Raw genomic sequence first — 21,326 nt, 5'->3', positions numbered from 1 at the left:
GATCAAATGCCAAAGGGATTCTGCCTTTTTAAAATTTAACATTTGAGCCATACCAGATTAACCCTTTCCAAGCTACAAACAGTTAAGGGTTCAAGGAAAGCTGGAAAGTTGTAGAGATGCTTGTAGTTTGCTTTAGGGCTTATCAAATGATTTTCATACACAAATCATTTGGCTTGATCTTTACAAAAATTCTGTTTGGTAAGAATCAGAGAGGGAAAATGATTTGCCCATGGTTATCTGGCTAGTTTCTTCATTTTGTAAAAGAAAGGGAAATATGTTAGGTGGTTCCAAAGGTCCCTGAGAGGAAATAGAATTTGAAGTCACAGAAAGAATTCAAAGCCAACTTCTGCCACATCCTATGCATATAACCTTGGCCAAATCACTTAACCTTGTTGGACCCTAACTTCCTCAACTATCAAATGAAGAGGTTATACAGTGATATCTAAGGCTGCTTCTAGTACTATATTCATAATCCTCTTTCTAGCTCCATGGTGCTTGTTAAAAAAATTTCTGCTCTATAGTGATGAAGGCAGAAGGTTTGGAGAGGCTGGGAACAGGGAGACCCATAAAATTCATTAGCCAAGCTCAGGAGGGATCACATTTGCTAGAAAACTGACTTTCTGGTCCCAGCAATCACATCCTTGGGAAGAAAAGGATCATCAAAATGTTAACTGAACACTTTTCTGAGAAAATATCCTTCTGGTGCCAAACTCTGGCCAGGATCTGCTCTCATTTGATGGGTAAGGAAGGGGAGGTTTATGAGGCTACATGACTTTAAATGACTCAACGGGTCATCCAGTATGAGAAGTTGTGAATGTACAGAGCACAGTCAGGTTAAAGAGAGGGGACAAGCAAATGAGAGCAGCCAGTTCAGAAGAGTACCCTCCAAAGACCCCAGGACCTCCTAGACCCTTAGGAGTATCTTCATAAAGGGGTAAACGGGAAAGGGAATGTCTGTGTGAACCACTTGAGGCTATGAGAACATCTCTCTGGTTTCTAGCTCTCTTAAAGAGAATGTCAATGGCAGAACTTTCAGATCAACCTCTAACCTCCTTTCCTCTTCTAACTAGAACCCTCTAGGTCTTTGGGGTCATGTGGTTTGCCCTGCCTGGGTTGCCCTGTCTTCTCATATAACTTTTATTCCCTCTGATAGAGTAGAAATTCAATGAGAGCAGGGATGCTTTAATTTTTACCTTTGAATCCCCAATACCTAGGGAGAGTAGATACCTAAAGAATGCTTACTGATTATTTGTTGATCCATCAAGATCCCATTAAAGTCTTCCCACAGTCTTCTTTAAATTCCTTCACAGAATTGGACCTTGACATTGCCTTTATAATGGATTTCATTTACTCATTCAACTAACTTGCATCATAGAACCTTGACAGATTCTCAAAGCTGAATAAGCCTTTGAGGTCATGAAGTCTAATGAATAGTTGCAGCAAGATGACACAGTTGGTAGAATGCTAGGTCTGGAGTCAGGAAGTTCAAATCCAGTGTTAGGCACTTACTATCTGTGTGACCCTGAGTAAATGACTAAACCCTCTTGCTTAAGTTTCCTCATCTGTTAAATGAACTGGAAAAGGAACTCGCAAATAATTCCAGTATCTTTTCCAAGAAAATCCCAAATGGGGTCATGATGAGTTGGACAATATTGAAACGACTGAAAACAACAAAGTCTAATGAATACCTCAACAGGAAATTATTCTCCAACACCTTTAGAAAGGACACTTACTAGTGGGTATTCAAAGAAGTTTGATGAGGATCTTGAAGGGCCTGGTGGCCATGTCATAGGAAAAAGATCAGTTTAAAGACCTAAATCTGAAGAAGAGAATACTTGGGGCAAGGTGAAAGGGGGATTTGATCATTGCCTTTAGGGACTGAACTTTTGCTTTCCCCCCAAAGAGCATATATCAAGACAATAGGCAGAAATTATAGAGAGGAAAATTTGGATTCGAACTAAAGAAAAACTTCCGGAGAATCAGAACTGTCCCATGATCTACCTTGGGAGATAATTCATCTCCCCTCTTTGGAAGACTCCACATGAAGGGCAGATGGCTATTTATTAGAGATTTCCGCAGAGGCAAGTCCTTTAAAAGTACAAGTTGAACTAAATGTTCTCTGAGGTTCTGTGATTTTTTAAAAATTTCCAAGAGGAATTGACTCAAGAGTATCCCCCTCAGCCTCTGTTTAAAGGTCTGTTTCTAGTACCTCCTCCCACTGCTGCCCCTACCTTTTGTCAGTTCTATGAAAAAACAGGTTTGTAAAAACAACTAGAATCTGCTTCCCCCACCTTTCACCCATAGCTCCTAGTACTAAGCCCTCTGGGGCCAAGAGGGTTATCTGAGTCTATTCCCTCTCTCCAAGGAGAGTCTTTTCAAATAAGACAATGATAACATTCCCCCAGCCATCTCACTTGTTTTGTTCCCTAGTTACATTGCTGTGTTTTATTGCTCCAACTAAACCATAAGATTTTTTAATGCTTTTTCTAAATTACCATGGTATGGACCTTACACAAAGTAGGTAAAGATGCAAGTTAGTTGAATGAGTAAATGAAATCCATTATAAAACAATTTTCTATGTCTCATACTTAGGTTAAATCATATCCATAAGGTACAAAGTAGGGCAGAATATTTCACTCATATACTGTAAAGCAGATGGTTCCATCCTTTCCACCATCCCAATTCCAGCCTTAAAACTTGGAGCTGGTTTTTTGAAAAAATAAACTCATCAACTGAAAAAATATAGAGGAAATGCAACATAGAATAGTAACTAGAGAAGTAACTTTAGGAGTGAGAAAGATCTTGGTTCTGATAAATACTGGATAAGATTTTGGGCAAATCATTATAAGCCCCATTGCCCCAGGAAACTTTCTGAGATTCTAAGTTACAGAGAAAGTGTTTGTCTTAACTGAGAGATGGATTCATGGAGAACTCCATATACCAGTGAAGTCCCATGCCCACTTCAGTTGGGAAGTACAGTGGAAAGAACACTGGACCAGGGTTTATATCCTATATCTAATGCTTATTATATATATGCAAGACTTTGGATAGGTCACTTAATTAAAATGTGCCTCAATTTCCTCATATGTAAAATGAAGGAGTTGGACTAAATGACCTCTGAGATCCCTTCCAGTTTTTTATTTATAATCCTATAAGTCAAGTTCCTTGGGATTTACCCACATGTACCTGAGATCTAGCATTTGGGGGGGAGGGATAGGAATTAGAACCAAATTAACATTTTTTTATGAAAATTGATACTTTTTCTTGAGATTCAGCTTTATTCAAGGACCCTTCCCTTGGCTAATTCTGATGGATTCTTATCTTTCTGAGTTTTAAAGATCCAAGGTTAGCAACCATGGTTAGTAAGTGTGCTATCTAAAACATTAGAACTCAGAGAACTATTTCTTTGTGTGAGGGGGGGGAGGTTAGGGAGTGGTTGGGTGGTGGTAGTGGTGGTGGTGGTGGTGGTGGTGATGGTGATGAGGAGGTTGGTGGGAGTATGAGGCTCCAATTTCCATAATTTTGTGAGAAAAAGAGCAAACTATAATCATTGACAATTGGAATTCAGATAAAAAAAGACTCCAGAACCTTAGCTTTCTGAACCTTCTAGTAGTAGGGTACAGTGGGTAGAATACTGAACTTGGAACCAGGAGATCAGGGTTACAATCCTGCCTTAACATTAACTAACTGTGGAACTCTGGGCTAGTTATTTTGCCTCTCTAGTCTTCACTTTCCTCATCTGTAAAATGGGGGGCTTGGATTGGATAATCTCCAAGGTCCTTTCCATCAATAATTCTATGATCCTATCCACAAGGCCAAATCATTCCCTTTCCTTAAGACGCTGTTGGATCAAATTCTGATTAGTTGGCTTGTTGAACAAATCAACAGAGTTAGCCTCAAGACAATTTAACTAGTATCCTTCTGTGACCTAGAGAAAACAAGTATACTATGATGGCAGAATGTCAGTCTATAAACCATGCCAAGAGAATTCAAATGCCCTATTGAGTCTCTTGGATTGACATCAAGTGAAGTCAGAAAAAGGGAAGGAGACACATGCAAACACAGAGGTGACAAGGAAATAAGCAGACTGACTCTGCTCACTCACCCGGACACCTGTGATACCAGGATAGCCAGGAGGACCTTCTTTGCCCTTCAGTCCTTCTTTGCCTTTCTCTCCTTGCTCACCATCTGGGCCTGGCTCACCCTTGTCTCCCTGAGAAAAGAAAGAGGCATCAATTTATCCAAGCCAGTATAATGTGGGGGCACTGCTTCATGGGGGGGGGAGTGAGGTGCCCTGCAACCCATGATTTCATGGTCTGTTCTCAAAATTAAAACTGAGTCATATGGAATTATAGCAGCTATGTCAGCTGAGAAAAGAGTAATAATGATAATTATTTTTAAATGCCCTTGGCCAGACAGAGGAGCTGTCCAGCTGTGGGATGAGGACATTGAAGGAGTGGGGCGGGGGGGGGGGGGGCGGAGAATCTTCAAATACCACCCTCCTGTGTTGGTCCCATGGTTTCCTCCTATTCCTCCCAGACTGAATGAGATCAGTTTTGAGCAGGGTCAAGGTTTAAAACTAACCCCTAACCATTCCCCCCATCTTAACTTATCTCATTTCTGAGTGTCCTCTAATTACTGATGACCCGGAGATGTAGGAAAGATAAAGCATGCTCCGTCAGCCTTAGGGTTAGGTTGCTTTATACCTGAATTAATCAAAGACTCTTCTTTGAAAATATCCTCCTTCCCCAAACTAGACTACATTCAAATAGCAGGTGCAACCCAATCCATAGCAGTGATGTGAGTAATATGGGATTCCATGCCAAAGAATAATCACACTGGCAGGTGGGAGCCATTTTCATTACTCTTGGGGGTATTTATTTCAAATAGAGGGTGACAGGCCTGCCACTGAGAACTGACATGTGGTCTGACAACTGGAGACTGACTTAGTGAGAACTAAAAAGAGATGGAATGAGATGGCATGAAGTCATGACAGTTAAGGAAGGGATGGTGCCTTTTTAATGATCTGGGGGTGGATGGGAATTATGCTTAGTTGGTTTAAACATGTTCTTTATCTGTGGCAGAAAGGAGAAAGGTGGAGAAGAGGAACTAGGTGATCCCTAAGATTTTTTTGAATTCTAGTAATCTGTGGACTACTAAGGGTAGCCCTGAATGGCTGCTAGGGGTTAGTCCAAATGAGCCCTGAAGGGTTCCACAGCCTTCCTTCCTAGAGCTCCACATACTTCTCTTCAGATGGGTTCTGGGTTTCAGCCTGTAACTGGGTAATAGTAAACAGTCTATGGTTTACACAGGGGCTGAGCTCATGACCTTGGCCTCATTAACATTACTGAAGCTAAAAGACTAGGAAAACTAGCAACAACAACAACATTGTAAACAGCTTTCAAAGACTTTGTAACCCTGCTCAATTACAGACCAACAAAGATTCAGGAGGACACATGATGAACCATGCTACTCACCTCCAGAGAACTAACTGATACAATATGACAGAATGAGATCTATATTTTGGCCATGACCAATGGGAGAATTTACTTTGCTTGACTATGCATATTTTCTACTAAAGTTACAAAGGTTTTGTTCATTTTTCTTTTAAATTGAAAGCAAAAATAAATGCTTATTAAATGAATATAAATTAATTTTTTTAAAAAAAGAGAACCTTCCATCGAGAAAAAAAAATTACTGAAACTGACTGGTCCCTGACATAATTATGAGAAGAGTGGATGATCAGAAGTCAAATGGGTCAAAAGCTAAGCTGGAGAAACTACCTAAGAAAACTGGGAAAATGAATGAAAATGTTAAAACTCAAAGGGGCAAGAGATTATCTATTCTCATAATGGATCCCTGTAATGAAGGGATATGATACTCAAAAGGAACCAAGAATTTGACTTAAGAAACTATACCAAGTGTAAAGAGGAATGGCATAGTGACTGAAAGAATGTAGGACTTCTGGACAGGAGGCCTGGCTTCAAATTTCCATTTTACATTTACTAGATATGAGATTAGACAGGTGGCATTGCCTCTCTGTGCCTCTGTTTCCCCATCTGTAAATGGGATATTATTTTCACTACATAGCTTAAAGGAAAGTCCCAAAGGCCTAACTGAAATGTCTATTATCACATAGGGGAGATCCCTTAGGATAAGACTATTGAAAGTGAATTGCTGCTTAACTAATGATGTAAGATGAGAGATTGGAGTCAGGGAAGGCACTGTCCAGGGAGAAGAAATTCTGACTGACAGAAAACTCTTCAGACCAACATATAAATAATCAGATGCTGATGTGAAAATATAATGCTACTATATTACAAAAGATTTGTATAAATCCCACCTTCAATTTCACCAATAGTGTTGAGTTGGGACAAGTATTATGATCATTAGATGAGAAAATAGGGACCCAGAGACAGTGAGCAGTGTTTCCAATGCCATGCTTCTATTAGCAATTTTGAAACTGGAACTTGAAACTTGAATGTACAGCTGAGTCCTTGTCCCATCAGACTACTAAGCCTGCCAGAGCAAGAGTCAGTATTTTTCAAAGAACTATCAGCCAATAGAAGTCAGTTGGGTTCCTAGGACTGACATCTGGAGAATAAAGTTGAGGGGCTCCACTGCAGTAGTACTCTCTGAGACCTTGGAGTTTGCCCATAGTTTGCAATGACTGGAACTGAAAGAACAGGGCTAGGGCTTTGGAACGCCAGGATTCCAAGCTAAGACTGGGAGCCCGGAAATTTCATGATTGATTCCTGCCTGGGGGATTTCTGGAATTCTACAGGGTGGGAGAGAAGGCAAAGGGAGGGATGCATGACTGTTTTTTTCTTTTCTATTCCCAGAATTCCATGTCAGAGTATGCCATGTAGTGCTTCTCCCAAAGTTGGGGGAAAGGAGGCTAAGAGACTCTTGCAGGAAAATATAGACAGAGGAGCTTGGAGTGATAACCCAGCTGGAGGAGAGGACTTGACCAAAGACAGAAAATGTTCAAGCAAAAGAGGATGGGGGAGACAAGAAATCTTAGGTGTCACTTAGGAATCTTAGATGCATGAATGAAAATTTTGGAAAACTAAAAAGACACATCAGGAGTGTTCTTCTCAGTCCTATAGAGCTCAGGAGTAGACCAAGGGGATCAGTCACTGAAAGACTTATTCATCCACAGAAAAAGAAGGATTAGCAGGAATAATTCAAATAAGAGTTATAAGATTGAGGTTCAAATTCAAGTTCTGCTCTCACTACCAAGTGACATTGGGAAAATTCTTTAACCTCTCTGAGTCTGTTTTCCTTCACATAAAATACGGAAAGTTGGATTAGTTGATCTAAGTTTCTTTCTAGTTCAAAGACCTGGGACCCAACTAGAAGTCTTCAAAAAGAATGGAGATAAGAGGACATAGAAAGGTATTGAAAAGGCAAAGAAAACTTCATTGTGGTGGAAGAAATAGGAAAATTATTATGGAAAGGAGACCAAGGCTGCTTGACCAAGTCCAGAAGAAGAGATTGTCCTATTTGTAGCTTGAGATTCCTTCATAGATAGGCAGACTCCAGTTCCAGGAGACTAGACACAGAGGCTTCATCCAAAAACATCTGAATATTGCTCAACGATCTGAAAATAACTTGATGTGGTTTTGAAAATCTAGTGTACCCAAAACAGATGTGGGCTTGTTCAGACTCCTCTGTTGGGAGCAGAAAAGATTTTTCCTGCCCATTCTACAACTGGAGAAAAGTTAGCTGGATTGGGGCAAAAGATTGAGAGAACTGGATTCTATTTGGACCTCAGTACCCTAAATTGGAACTCTTCCTTTCCTTCATGTCTCAAAAGCAGGCCAGCTGTTAATCACTAGTTCTTGGGTAATATGGCCAAAGAGGAGGAGGATAAGGATGAGAGGAACCAGTGAGCACCAGCCTCAAACAGTTTTCTAACTGCCATGATACTGAGATGACCCATCTTCTTTCTGCCACAAGAAAAAAGAGAGAGAGGATTTTCATACTTCTTTCCCTCACCTTGAAGAAAGAGATGGCATTCCCAAAGAGTTTGTAGAAGACAAAAAGTAAGAGTTGAGGGAGTTAGATGTCACCATAGTTGAAGTCAGAAGACCCTTAAATGCCAACTCAGCTGCTTACTACCTGTGTAACCATTGGGAAGACACTCAACCTCTCTGTGACTCAGTTTCTTTTCACATAAAATGGCTTAAATGATCTCCAAAGTTTCTCCCAGCAATAAATCCTTATGCCTTGTAATACCTTAGAAATAAAATGGAAATTTATTGAGTCTGATTCTGGTGGCAAGTAACCCATAAGGAAAGGGTCTAATCTGTCCTAGAAAATTAGCTCAAGGAACATTCCCTCCTCCCAAAACCCATTTCAACATATACCTTCAGACCGTCAGGTCCAGCTGGGCCACTATCTCCCTCCAGCCCTGTCTCTCCCTGTGGGAATAAGAAAATCATAAAAAGTCACATGCATTTGGAACTTAAAATTAAACACATTATTTCATTTCCTCTGAGCAACTCTACAAAACAGATACTATAGGCATTGTTCTTTCCATTTTACAGAGTAGAAAAAGGAGACTCTTGAGAGATGAAATGACTTGCCCATACAATACCCAGGCCTTGAATTCAGAAACTTGTGACTACTAGTTTACTGTTCAAATTATTATCATATGCCCAGAAATAGAAGAAGCTATGTTAGGGAGAGAATATCTCCTTCTGTAAGCTTATCTCCAGCTTTAGTTCTTTCCCAAGATGCATTCTCTGGGGCAGCACCCCCTCTTCTTCCTGCCATTCAAAGTTCCTCAGGGACCAAAAGCTAGCATTTCAACTAGCCTTAAGTTCATTTATCCAACGATCAGAGAATGCCCTAATATACCCTTCAGGTTACTCAAAAAGTCACTGATAGGTGGCAGAAATAGATCCCCCAAATCTAACTTAGAAGTCTGGGACTCAGCCTGAAAGATAAAACTCTTTCCAGAAACTTTAGGCAAATCATTTCCCCTCTGTGGGATTTGGTTTCCCTTGAAAAGCTCAGCAACAATCCCTCCCCCTTATTTTAGCAGAAGGGTCAACAGGACCCATGGACTAGTATAGGAAGCTTTCAGTAAGAAAACATCTTTTACCAATGCAGACTAATGCAGCTATTTGGCAACTTAGGGATCTATATGGAGACACTAAGAGGTTGTTCAGTGACTTGCCCAGGGTCACATAGTCTATACATATCAGGCAATATTTGAATCCAGGTCTTGCTAACTTCAGGATTGGTTTTTCAAAGCTATACTAGTAAATGTTTAACCATTGTCTCCTTCCCCCCAAATAGATATTTATATTTAATCTCTATTAGTAATAGTTTCTCTATCATACTTTCTTAAGTCTAAGTAATCAGAAGAACAATAAATCACAGTCTAATTTGTTGCATTTGCTGATTTTTAACATACAAATGCTTATACTGAAAATTTAACAATCAGATCTTGAAAGCCAGGATAAGCTGGTTCCAACATGCACCTACATCTCTAGTCACTGACATGTCCTATCCAACTTGTCCTGTTTATGTCTTTTATCTATGTAACTATGTCTGGAGACATAGGTCCCAAAGATAATAGTAAATTCACTTGACTTCCCTTTCCACCTCTGGAATTCTCCCTCTTAACCCTCTCTTCACCCACTCCTTAATTTCTTTGATTAGAGTGAAAAACAAATCCATTAATAAACATTTTGTTTCTCCAGTGATCTTTTGAGAATTAAAACAAAAGTAAAAGAAAAAATCAACACCTAATCATGTAAAGGCATTTAACAGACTATTGTATAGTCACCCATCAGCTCCACTAAGCATGACTACTGCCTACTTGCTAACTCAAACATACTCTCCTTCTGCTCCCATGCATGAGAATTACATTGTGAAAGCAAATGCCAGTGTCCTCTGGTTTGGATCCTATCTCTCACTCTGAAGGGAGTATCCCCACCTTCTGTGGGTTTGAATAGTTTGGGCCCTTAGTCAGGATACATTTAAATCAGCTATGCTAAATTGGTTTGAGCTGAGAGCAGTCCACAGATCAATAGGGAGTTTTAAGAGACACTGAAAGTCATGGTCCTCATACTTGGAAGGGTCCCACATAGACACAGCCACTGAGAAAAAATCACACCCTAAATCTTCCTTATGTAAAACTTGTGTGATTGTTTATTTTTTCTTGAATGACTGGTGATAAGAGGAATGATTTAGTCATCTTAGAGTCATCTTAAAGATAGTCTAATATGACTGTCTCTTTTTACTAAGTAGAACCTGAATTCTAGAGAAGGTACAATCTCTTGTCTCAGATCACCCAACTGGATGGTAGCAGAGTTGATATGAGGACCCAAGTCCTCTATTGACTAGTGCAATGACTATTAAAACTATACAACGCTATCTTGGGGATAAGAAGGAAGTTGGCTTCTTACTCACCCGCTGACCAACCAGACCTTGCTCTCCAGGGATGCCCAAAGGTCCAAAATCACCCTGTGAAACCCAAAGACACATGGTTCAATGTCATGGAGAGAAACTTTTCCAATACATATGATTTACACCATCATTCCCTTCTCCCACCCCACTAACCATGAACCTCCCACATTTTCCAGTATTGGGATTAATCCTGGTCCCATTTTTTATAACAAAGTGGGACCTGGAGTCCAGGGTCCTCCTCTTTATCAATCAATTATTTATTAAGTGTCTACTACAGGCCAGAAACTGTGAACATAGACAAAATGAAATCATTCCTTCCCTCAATGAGCTTCGATTCAATTGGCAGAGACAATATGCTTACATATAAAATAAATACATGGCAGTATTTTGGGGGAAACATCAGCATTTGAGGGAGATAAATATCTCATGATGAAAGTAGTATTTTAATTGAAATTTGATGGCAACTCTAAGAGGTAGGGGTGAGGAATAAGTATAATTCAAGCATGAGGGATAGTCTATGAAAAGACTTGAAGGCAGGCAATGGAACAAAGGGCAAATGAATCATTATCAAGGCAAAAACTCTTCATAATACATACCAGCTAAACAGTAAACTTTGCACTAACTGCCCCAAATGACTCAAGTTACCTGCTCTTTCACTGACCTGTCAAGTTGGCTATAGATTTTAAGCTTCTTTAAGGGCTAGCTGTGGGACAATTTCTAAAAATTACCATAAAGATCTTTTGGTCATCGTTAAGCAATCAGGCCAGTGAAATGAAAGGTTAGGTTCTCTGTTTTCTTGTGGTCTGTGGCAATTGGTTATTAAATATGTCTTTAAAAAAGTTCTTTGGAGGCAGCTAGGTGGCATAGTGGATAAAGCACTGGCCTTGGAGTCAGAAGTACCTGGGTTCAAATCCGATCTCAGACACAATAATTACCTAGCTGTGTGGCCTTGGGCAAACCACTTAACCCTGTTTGCCTTGCAAAAATCCAAAAAAAAAAAAACCGCACTAGGGTACAGAGGTGCTCTTTGTAAAAAAGTTCTTTGCAATTATTTTGATCCATTGCTCCCATTTCTTGTATCCTTTTGGGGGCGGGGGGAAGGGGGAGGCAGAGAAAAATGCTCCTTTTGCATCCAGATTACTCAAACAGAGGACAGTTTTAAAGAGGAAAAAGTGGCAGTGACCTGAATTAAGTGACAAAGAGTTCTCATGGGCATAATTGTCTATTTGAATTTCCTGGTACCAATTTTTATTTTTAATCAAAATATTATGTATTCTTAAATTTGTTTCCAGTGAGCTACTATACAACCTATTATTCTGCCATGAGGTGTAGCTCATTGACTAGGAATAGACTATCCCATAGAGTAATCCTCCAAATCTGATCTCAGATTTAGAGCTGGAAGGGATCTTAGAAGTCATCAATCTCAACCTCTTTATTTTATAGATTAAGAAACAGAGATGAATTGACTTGTCTAGGGTCACATAGCTAAAACTTATTTGATGCAGGATTTGACCTCAAGACATCTGAACTCCAACCTCATTATTCTGTCCACTATGCCCCCAAGCTGACTTTCCATCTGCACATAATATTTTTGTAAACTGCTCCAAGATGTGCTAATCTACTCCCTATGGCTCCATTCCTCATCCTCGAAACTTTTCAGATCAAAATTTTCCTGCCTGACTACCATTCACCTCTGTGTGTTGTCTCCCCATTAGAAAGAAAGGGGCTGAATTAGGAGAATAAGGAATTGTTTATCTATTAGATCTATGGAAAGGGAAATAGTTTATGACCAAAGAAGAGAACATTACAAAAGAGAGATAATTTTGATTATATTAAATTGAAAAGTTTTTGCACAAACAAAACCAATGCAACAAAGATTAAAAGGAATTAATTAAATTGAGAAATAATTTTTGCAACTGGTATTTCTGACAAAGGACTCATATCTAAAATGTATAGAGAACCAAGTCAAATTTATAAGAAAAAAAGTCATTCCTCCCCAAAAAAATCATTTCAAAGGATGTAGACAGTTTTCAGATGAAGAAATTAAGGCTATCTAGAGTCATATGAAAAATTGTTCTAAATCATTGTTGATTAGGGAAATGCAAATTAAAACAACTCTGAGATACATCTCACATTTGTCAAATTAATCAATATGACCAAAAAGGAAAATGATCAACATTGGGGAGGATGTGGGAAGAATGAGACTCCCATGCATTGTTGGTGGAGTTGTGAACTGATCCAACCTTTCTGGAGGACAATTTGGAATTATGCCCAAAGGACAATAAAATTGTACAGACCTTGGGGTGGCTAGGTGGCAGAGTGGATAAAGCACTGGCCCTGGAGTCAGGAGTACCTGGGTTCAAATCCGGTCTCAGACACTTAATAATTACCTAGCTGTATGGCCTTGGGCAAGCCACTTAACCCCATTTGCCTTGAAAAAAAAAGCCTTAAAAATTGTTCAGACCCTTTGATCCAGCAATACTGCTACTAGGTCTGTATTCCAAAGAGAACACAAAAAGGGTAAATATCCCACAAGTACAAAAATATTCATAGCAAGACTTTTCTTGTGTCAAAGAATTGGAAATTGAGGGGATATCCATCAACTGGGGAATAGCTGAACAAATTGTGATATATGAATGTGATGGAACACTATTGTTCTATATGAAATCATGAGGGATGGGATTTCAGAAAAGCGTAGAAGAACTTAGAAAAACTGATGCTAAAGGAAATGAACAGAAGAACATTAAACACACTAACAACATTATTGGGTTATGATCAACTATGATAGACTTGTTCATTTTAGCAGTATAATAATCAAAAAAAATTCTAAAAGACTGTACTGGAAAATACTATCCATATCCAGAGAGGAAACCATGAAGTTTAAATGCAGACTGAAGCTTACTTCAATTTTTAAAAATTGTCATATATTATGTCATTTTTTTCTTTCTAATGTTTTTTTCCTTCTGTTTCAATCTGATTCTTCTTTCAAATAAGATTAATATGAATCTGTCTTTAGCATAATCACAAATGTAGAGGCTGTATTAGATTTTTTTTGTCAGGAGGAAGGGGAAGGGAAGGGAGGGAGGGAGAAAAATGTGAAACTCAAAACCTTGTCAAAAAAAGTTATTGGTGAAAACTATTGTTGCATGTTGTGGGAAAAACAAATAAAAATATTTATTTTTTAAAATAGAATGTAGGGGCAGCTAGGTGGCACAGTGGATAGAGCACCAGCCCTGGAGTCAGGAGTACCTGAGTTCAAATCTGACCTCAGACACTTAATAATTACCTAGCTGTGTGGCCTTGGGCAAGCCACTTAACCCCCATTGCCTTGCAAAAACCTTTTAAAAAAAAGAATGTAAGGGGCTGTCTTTGTGCCCCACTGATTAGTATGTTTGGCACCTAATAGGTACTTAATAATTGGTTTTTATTCATTCATTCATTCATTCATTCACCCATCAATTCCTTTGTGGCCCTTTGAGAAGACAAAATTAGAGGAAAATTAAAGAATAAGGGCCTGAGAGAGAAAACAGTTGTGTAATGCTGTGAAGTGTTGACCCAGGAATTGCTAAAGAAGCCTTGGAATACAATAGGTGACAGGAAGCACAGTTCCCAATAAGCTGTGGCAAAAAAAGCTGAAACTTCTACCTAAGAACAGTAAAGATTAGGATAGACCCTGTTTTGTTCTGAGGAAGAGAGAAAGTGATGGCCACAGAGAGTGGGTCATTCCAGGCTGGTCAACAGTAATGAAAATCCCATCTTTTCTCTCTCTACCCTCTACTCTCCAATCCATGGTGATTCTCTGTGATGGAGGGAAGGCTCTTTCCTGCCCATGATCTTGGTATCTCTTTCTACACAAGGAAAATTATATTTGAGATGAGATTGAGAGGAAAAGTGGCCCTTTTCCAGCCTGGGAGTCCTTGGGTCCCTATTCTTTGGAGTCTGCAACAGTCTGATCTTCCTATTTCCTATGTTTATAGGTTATAGGACCTAAAACAAGAAGGGACCTCAACTGTTTCATTTTACAGGTGGAAAACTGAGGTACAGAGATGCTAAGAAGTATGTTTAACTGGGAAACAATCTTTGCAACTGTTTCTGACAAGGACTTATTTCTAAAATATACAGAGAACTGAGTCAAATTTTTTTTTTAAAAAGCCATTCCCCAATTGACAAATGGTCAAAGGATATGCAAAGGCAATTTACAGATGAGGAGATCAAAACAATCCATAGTCATATGAAAAATTGCTCTAAATCATTACTTATTAGAAAAATGCAAATTAAAGCTTCTCTTAGGTACCATCTCACACCTCTGACACTGGTTAATATGACCAGAAAGGATAATGATCATTGTTGGAAGGGGTGTGGGAAATCTGGAACACTATTACATTGTTGGTGGAGCTGTGAACTCATCCAACCTTTCTGGAGAGCAATTTTGAACTACGCCCAAAGGGCAATAAAAATGTGCATACCCTTTGATCCAGCAATACCACTACTGAGTCTATACCCTGAAGAGATAATGAAAAAGGGTAAAAACATCACTTGTACAAAAATATTCAAAGCAGCCCTATTTGTGATGGCAAAAGAATTGGAAATCAAGTAAATGTCCTTCAATTGGGGAATGACTTAGCAAACTGTGATATATGTATGTCATGAAACACTATTTGTCTATTAGAAACCCGGAGGGATGGGAATTCAGGAAAGCCTGGAGGGAGTTGCATGAACTGATGCTAAGTGAGATGAGCAGAACCAGAAAAACATTGTACACCCTAACAGCAACATGGGATCGATGATCAACCTTGATGGACCCATTCATTCCATCAGTGCAACAATCAAGGACAATTTGGGGCTGTCTACAATGGAGAAAACCATCTGTGTCCAGAGGAAAGAACTGTGGAATTTGAACAAAGACCAAGGACTATTACTTTTAATTTAGGGAAAAAACCTATTATCTTATTGTCTTATCTTGCTACCTCTTATACTTTATGTTTTTTCCTTAAGGATATGATTTCTCTCTCATCACATTCGATTTGGATCAATGTATACCATGGAAACAATGTAAAGAATGGCAAATTGCCTTCTGTGGGGGATGAGGGAGGGAAGTAATATTAAGGGGAAAATTGTAAAACTCAAAATAAATAAAATCTTTTAAAATGTATGTTTGAGAGCACAATATTTAAAAAAATAAAAAAGAACACAATATTCACAGCTTTTAGACTCTAAATGCACCGTTCTTCCCACTAAGTCACATCACCTCTATTCCTTCCCCTCAATTCCCACTATTCTCAGGTGTTCATAGCCTCTCCTGGGGTCCAGACTTTAACAATACCCTTACCCTGGGCCAACATTCCTTATCCACTCTACACAACTGTGAGGCACAAGTTTCTCAATTCAAGGGCTTCCCCTCCTCTCCTATTGAGAGGCCCCCAGTAGCTTGGTGGAGCCAGGGGGGATCAATAGAGGTTTGTTTGCCAGGCAAGTAATTAGGGACACAAAGTAGAGAAGGAGGTAGGGGAGGCAGGTGGGTGGGTGCAGAGTTAAGATTCAGATTGCATACCCAGGTCAGAAGATGAGGTAGCTTTAGAGATGCATGAGAGGGTCAGTCTACTAGAATAAACATCAAAGAGGAGAAATACAAAAAAGGGGCCTGACAGCCTGGTTAGGACAAGTGGAATTATACATAGTCCCTTCTGGTCCAAGGCTACTCAGCTGGGTCAACAATAATACTTCCTGTTTTCACTAGGTTGCTAAAAAAAGATAAAGAGATATTTTTTTCTCTGGGGGTGCTTAGCATCTCAACCCCATCCCAAAGGTCAGCACATAGGTTAAAGTAGGATTTAGAGCTGGGAGGGACCTTAGACTATTTAAACTTATAGGACTCTGGGAAGGACTCTTGAGTCCTGCCAAAAGGCATGTTTGGAGCCAAGGGGAGAAGGGTTGTCTGCTAGTGGACAATGTTTTTGAGCCCTTCCCCCCACCTCCCAACCTCTAGCATTCCCTAAGCTCCAAGGCTTTGGACTTGCTCTGGGGTTAGACTATTTAGAATGTTGCTGACTCTGACCTAGGTCAATTCCAAAGCCCCTGGAAACTTCAGGAATGCTTGGGCAAAGGGTGGGAAGGGAGAGAAAACTTGGCTTTGTGGTCAAGTCTTTCTTGGGGGTGAGGTAGGGAGCAGACTCAAAAGGTGGGTTTCAATAGACTTATTAGTATAGAAGAAATCAGAGCCAAAGGAATCTCAGAGACCACTGGGGTCAATCAGCTCATTTTACAAATGAGGAAATCAAATACCAAACAGGGTATAGGGATTTGCCTAAAATCATATAACTTTTAAGTGGCAGAGGTGGGTTCTGTGGGGCCTGGGAGTTTTGAATAGGTTGGACCTATTCAGGCAAACTTAAAAATAAAATTAAAATGCAATGCAAGTGCTGGAACACCCTCAAGTGGGTTTCTAGACATCCAAAGTTCAAAGGTGAGCAGAAGAGCAGTGAAAGAGTCGAAGTTTCCAAATGGTGCCCCAACCAGACTCTAGGGATTTCCCCAAGGCTTCTCTCCTACCTTCCAAATGCCACTGCCCGAGAAAGTTGAGTGGCCCCTGGAGATGATTTCCTTGTTTGCTCTCTGGGGTTCCCAAGATCCCATTACCCCTACTCATAGTGAGGAGCCGAAGAGTGAGGAAAAGGCCAGTCTCTCCTCAGGGGCCCCAGAGCAATCAACCCTGGAAGGCTGATCGTAGTCAGGGCTCCTGGGAGCTGTAGGGCCCCTTCATACAGCCCAGATCCCTTTTCAAAAGGCATGTCCTAGGCTTTACAGTCAGTCAGTGACAAACAAAGGCCTCTGTTCTCCTGGTCTTGGGAAGAGGGGAGGGGGGGACAGGGTAGAGGAAAGTTGACTGTGGATTCTGCTTACCTTCATCCCAGCTTCACCTGGAAGGCCAGGCTCTCCCAAAACACCAGGGGGTCCCTGCAAGAAAGTTTCATTGTAACTATGCCACAGCTGAACAAAAGATGCCAGCAGGGAGAGTAGTGAGAGGAAGCCTGGCCCTCCAGTCCCCTTGGGGAAGACTCCTCTCCATCTGCTTCAGCTCACTAGACAGAGATGGAGCGTGGATTTCAGAAAAGAAAAAGGAGAGATGCTATACAAGATGAGACTATGGTCTCCAAGAAGAAGCTTTGGAAAGTCAGCTCTCCAGACCTGGGTTCAAGCCCTAGCTCAATCAGACTGATTATATGGTCCTAGGCAGAGCAACTCTGAACACATCTAGTAAAGCTTACACTCACTTCCTTATGGAGGTGCATGTGGAGGGGTGGGTGGGATGGAAGGATCCAGGAGTTCCAGTGATCTTCTAAGTTCCTTGGAGCTCTCAGGAAGAAGGGAGCCATGCCATTCCCTATGGCATGATCGCCACTGCCCAGGATTATTAATAAAGAGGACCTTACCTAAGTGGCATCTGAAGGGGACCATCAAACCAGCCAAAGCCACAGTTTGGAAGGCAACATAAATAAACCTTGAAGGTGAATGGAGGGAGTAACTGAAGGGCAGAAGGGAAAGAACACTGGACCTGTGGCCAATAAGACTCTTGGTGAGCCTCAGTTCTAGTGCTTCCTAGTTGAGCCATGTCATCTTTCTTTTGAGACTCCATTTCCTCATCTGGAAGATGGGGGTATTTATATGTTTTTGCCACTTACTTGAGAGGGTTGTTGTGAGTGTAGCACCCCCCGGGGACATGGAAAAAGTCTCTTGTAAAAACTTCAAAGAAACAGAGACTTGTGCTTTGGAGTTGAGGAGCTATTTCCCCTGGATCAGTCTCAACCATGAGGAGCTCCCAGATTAAAGAACTTTACAAGCACCATGCCCTTCTCCACAGCAGGCATCAGACTTCCTGATGTGTGGGAACTGTCTTTGGTGGTATCGGAACCACAAAAGGAGGGGGGCGGTTCCTTACCTCAGTGAACCCCAAAGCTCTTCTCTCTTCCTTCTTAGGGTTTGGGAGGCATTGGCTGAGTCATTGAGGTCCATGGGGTGATACTCCCCACCATGACAATACAAAAGGCCTTCTGGGCATAGGAAGGAGGGCTCATGCCAGGCCACATGTGATGGGAGTTTCGGATCAGTACAGCCCAGCCGAGCCCAGAAGCTGCTTAGAGGGAGGCTGGGAGCTAAGCTCCCCATTTGTGCGGTTTACCACATCGAGAGCTTTTTGGCAGGCCTGGAATGGAAAATCTTGTGATTCACAAACTACAAGGGTGTATTGGGGGGGGGGGTAGGAATCGCCTGATAACTGAGCTGTGAGCTGAATGAGTACATTCTCTTTGAGGCTGAGCAAAAAGATGACAGACATCTAACCCCAAGGGATGGGCACTCTGCTTTGGGGATGGGGGAATATGTTGGAAAAGACCCTAAATTCTGTGAATCTCAGTTATTTCCCTGTCTTATCAGTGTCTATATTCCAATAAATTTCCCAAAAATCAAATAAGGAAAGAAAAACCGTCCTTATTTTTGGTGGAGAAAAGAGAGACATTAAATAATAGGATCATAAACTCTAAAGTTAGAAGGGTCCTCAGGGAGCTTTAGTAGACCTCCCTTGCTTACAAATGAATAAAGTAAGGCCCAGAACATTTGAGTAGCTCACCCTACATCATAGAACCAGAATTTGAATTCAGGTCCTCTAATTCCTAAGTTCAGGGAAACAAGGTTAGGTTGCCTAGTTAAGTGAAGCCAGGAAATAGATTCAAGAGTCTTTCTTCCCTGAATCCAATTTTTGTCTTGTTTTTTAATGGAGTGCTCTTTTGACACTACAGTGGTGAGACATCGAAGCAAAGTTGTCTCCTACAGCTCTTCAGATGCCCTGGGCTCGAGTCCTGACTACCACTGACTCAATGTGCATATTTTAAAGCAAATTCCTTAAACTTTCTGTGTCCTTTCTATAAAAAGGGGATGGAGAGAATGGATTCAGTATAAGGAAAAAAGAAGTAGAATAGGTAGTAGAGAAAGAGGTCACTAAACTCCTTAATGAAATAGAATTTCCTTCAGTTCAGATTACTGGCCTCCAACCTTGTAGTAAACCCCTTCTGTAGATTCCCAAAGGTCTGGAGACATGTCATCCAGATCAGCTTTACATATAAGTAAAACTGCTGCTAATTGGTATCGTTTTAGAGGGTGGGCCTACATTTCATTGGGAAATCTCAGAAAGCTCCTCCACACTCATCTTCCTGAAATTTCAGTGAGTGTGAGAGACAGTAAGGTACAGAAGAAAAATCATAGAAGGTGAAAAGTAGAATTTGAAATGGAAAGGAAATCTGGGCCAGTAGCCTGACTGTGTGAACCTGAGCTGTCCACAGCTGTTCACAGCTACTGTGTAAACCCGAGCTATTCACTTAACCTGTCTGACCCCCAGTTTCTTTACCTGCAAAATGACAATATCATAATTCATCCCCCCTTATATCTACCTCATAGCATAGTTGAACTAGATTAATGTAAATGAAAACATGGGTGAATTGAAGGAATTTTATTGTTCAATTGTTTCTCAGTTATGTCTGACTCTTTGGGCCCCATTTGAGATTTTCTTGGCAAAGATACCGGAGTAGTTTGCCGCTTCCTTCTCCAGTTTATTTTACAGATGAGGAAACTGAGGCAAACAGGATTAAGTAACTTGCCCAGGATATTCACACTATGCCACCTACCTACACTATGGAAAGGATTACTATTAGCTTAAAGTTTTGATCGCTATTAGAATGCAAAAATCTCTGGGAGGAAAAAGACTGATGTGTCTGTCATCAATTATTTGGACCTTATTAGTGAATAAAGTTATTAAATCCTTTTTTGAGAGTAAGTTTTTATAAGGGGAAGAGGAAAAATCAAGAGCTTCTATAGGGGAGGCAGAATGAAGAATACAGAGATTGTGGGCAATTTCTCAGTATTTCCTGCTGAAAATACTGCCCTGTCTCTGTATACCTTTCCAAAAAGCAGATGAATCCCTATTGGGAGGCTTTGGCTGGGAGAAGGGCAAAGAAAGAGAAGTTGACAACACTTTTTAAACACTTTACCTTTGATCCAATCTCTCCCAATGGGCCAACCAATCCCTGTGGTCCTTGAGGGCCCTAGAAGATAGACAAAAATCTCTTTAAGATGTTACTTTTCTCCTATGGAAAGTTATCTTTCTAGCCAGCTTCACTTAGACTTTCTTGCCAGTTAGGTCCTAGATCCACTACTTGCCCAAAGAGTCAATTCAGATTCTCTCAAGAGTCTTTGTTTCATTCCTCCCTCAACCATGGATGAAGGCCAGCCTATGCCCTCTACTTGTAAAGCTCTGGTAAAACCTCTGGTCTGTGCAGACCTGGCCCACAAGCAGCTTCCAAACCACCAGAGACTGGTCCCCGGCCTTTCTCCAACTCCTTTCTTCCAGACTCCCACTGGAGTCCTTTTTCCACCACAGTGCTCAGAGCTCAGGCCAGCCACACAAATAGATCCCCCCCCCCCCCCCCGGACTAACCATTTAGGAAAACTAGGCAGTCCAGATTGGCTCTGCATACAGGATTAGAGAAGAGAGGCAGAAGAGATATTGAAGTGTTTCTAGGTCTGTGGCAAAATTTCCTTTGGGGCTTTACCAGTTTTTTTGAGCCTATGACTTTGTTATTCTGACCTCTCCTTACCACCTGGTACTCCTCACCTGGCTCTATAATATCTCTTTAAAAAAGCAAAGATTCCTTGGAGGAAGGAATCCTGTGTCCCCCAAAACAAACCTTGTCCCTCCTCTATTTTAAAGGATCCCCTGATTTTTCCTAGAGTCCACATGGTTCCTTTCCTTATATTCTTCAAGTATTATGCATTATTTTAGCAGGAGAGGAGTCAGTCCCTTATCCCATTGCCTACCCCCACACACACACACCAAGGAACTCATCAAGTTCCCT

At 40.7% G+C, this 21,326-nt stretch overlaps 1 protein-coding gene across 1 annotated transcript in view; it reads right to left on the bottom strand.

Annotated features, from left to right (window-relative positions):
* COL27A1 (collagen type XXVII alpha 1 chain) overlaps positions 1-21,326 on the bottom strand; it is a 249,264-nt gene that overhangs the window by 53,620 nt on the left and 174,318 nt on the right. The window contains exons 33-37 of the mRNA XM_074211169.1: positions 20,463-20,516; positions 17,326-17,379; positions 10,429-10,482; positions 8,373-8,426; positions 4,106-4,213 (exon numbers count right to left, since the gene is read on the bottom strand). Of these exons, the coding sequence (XP_074067270.1) occupies positions 4,106-4,213; positions 8,373-8,426; positions 10,429-10,482; positions 17,326-17,379; positions 20,463-20,516 (324 nt within the window). The remainder of the gene's footprint in view (positions 1-4,105; positions 4,214-8,372; positions 8,427-10,428; positions 10,483-17,325; positions 17,380-20,462; positions 20,517-21,326) is intronic.

Source organism: Macrotis lagotis, chromosome 1 (genome assembly GCF_037893015.1).
Source record: "Macrotis lagotis isolate mMagLag1 chromosome 1, bilby.v1.9.chrom.fasta, whole genome shotgun sequence".
Taxonomy (NCBI): Eukaryota; Metazoa; Chordata; class Mammalia; order Peramelemorphia; family Peramelidae; genus Macrotis; species Macrotis lagotis.
Note: the sequence above shows the minus strand (reverse complement) of the source record. Positions and strands in the feature narration are given on the sequence as shown.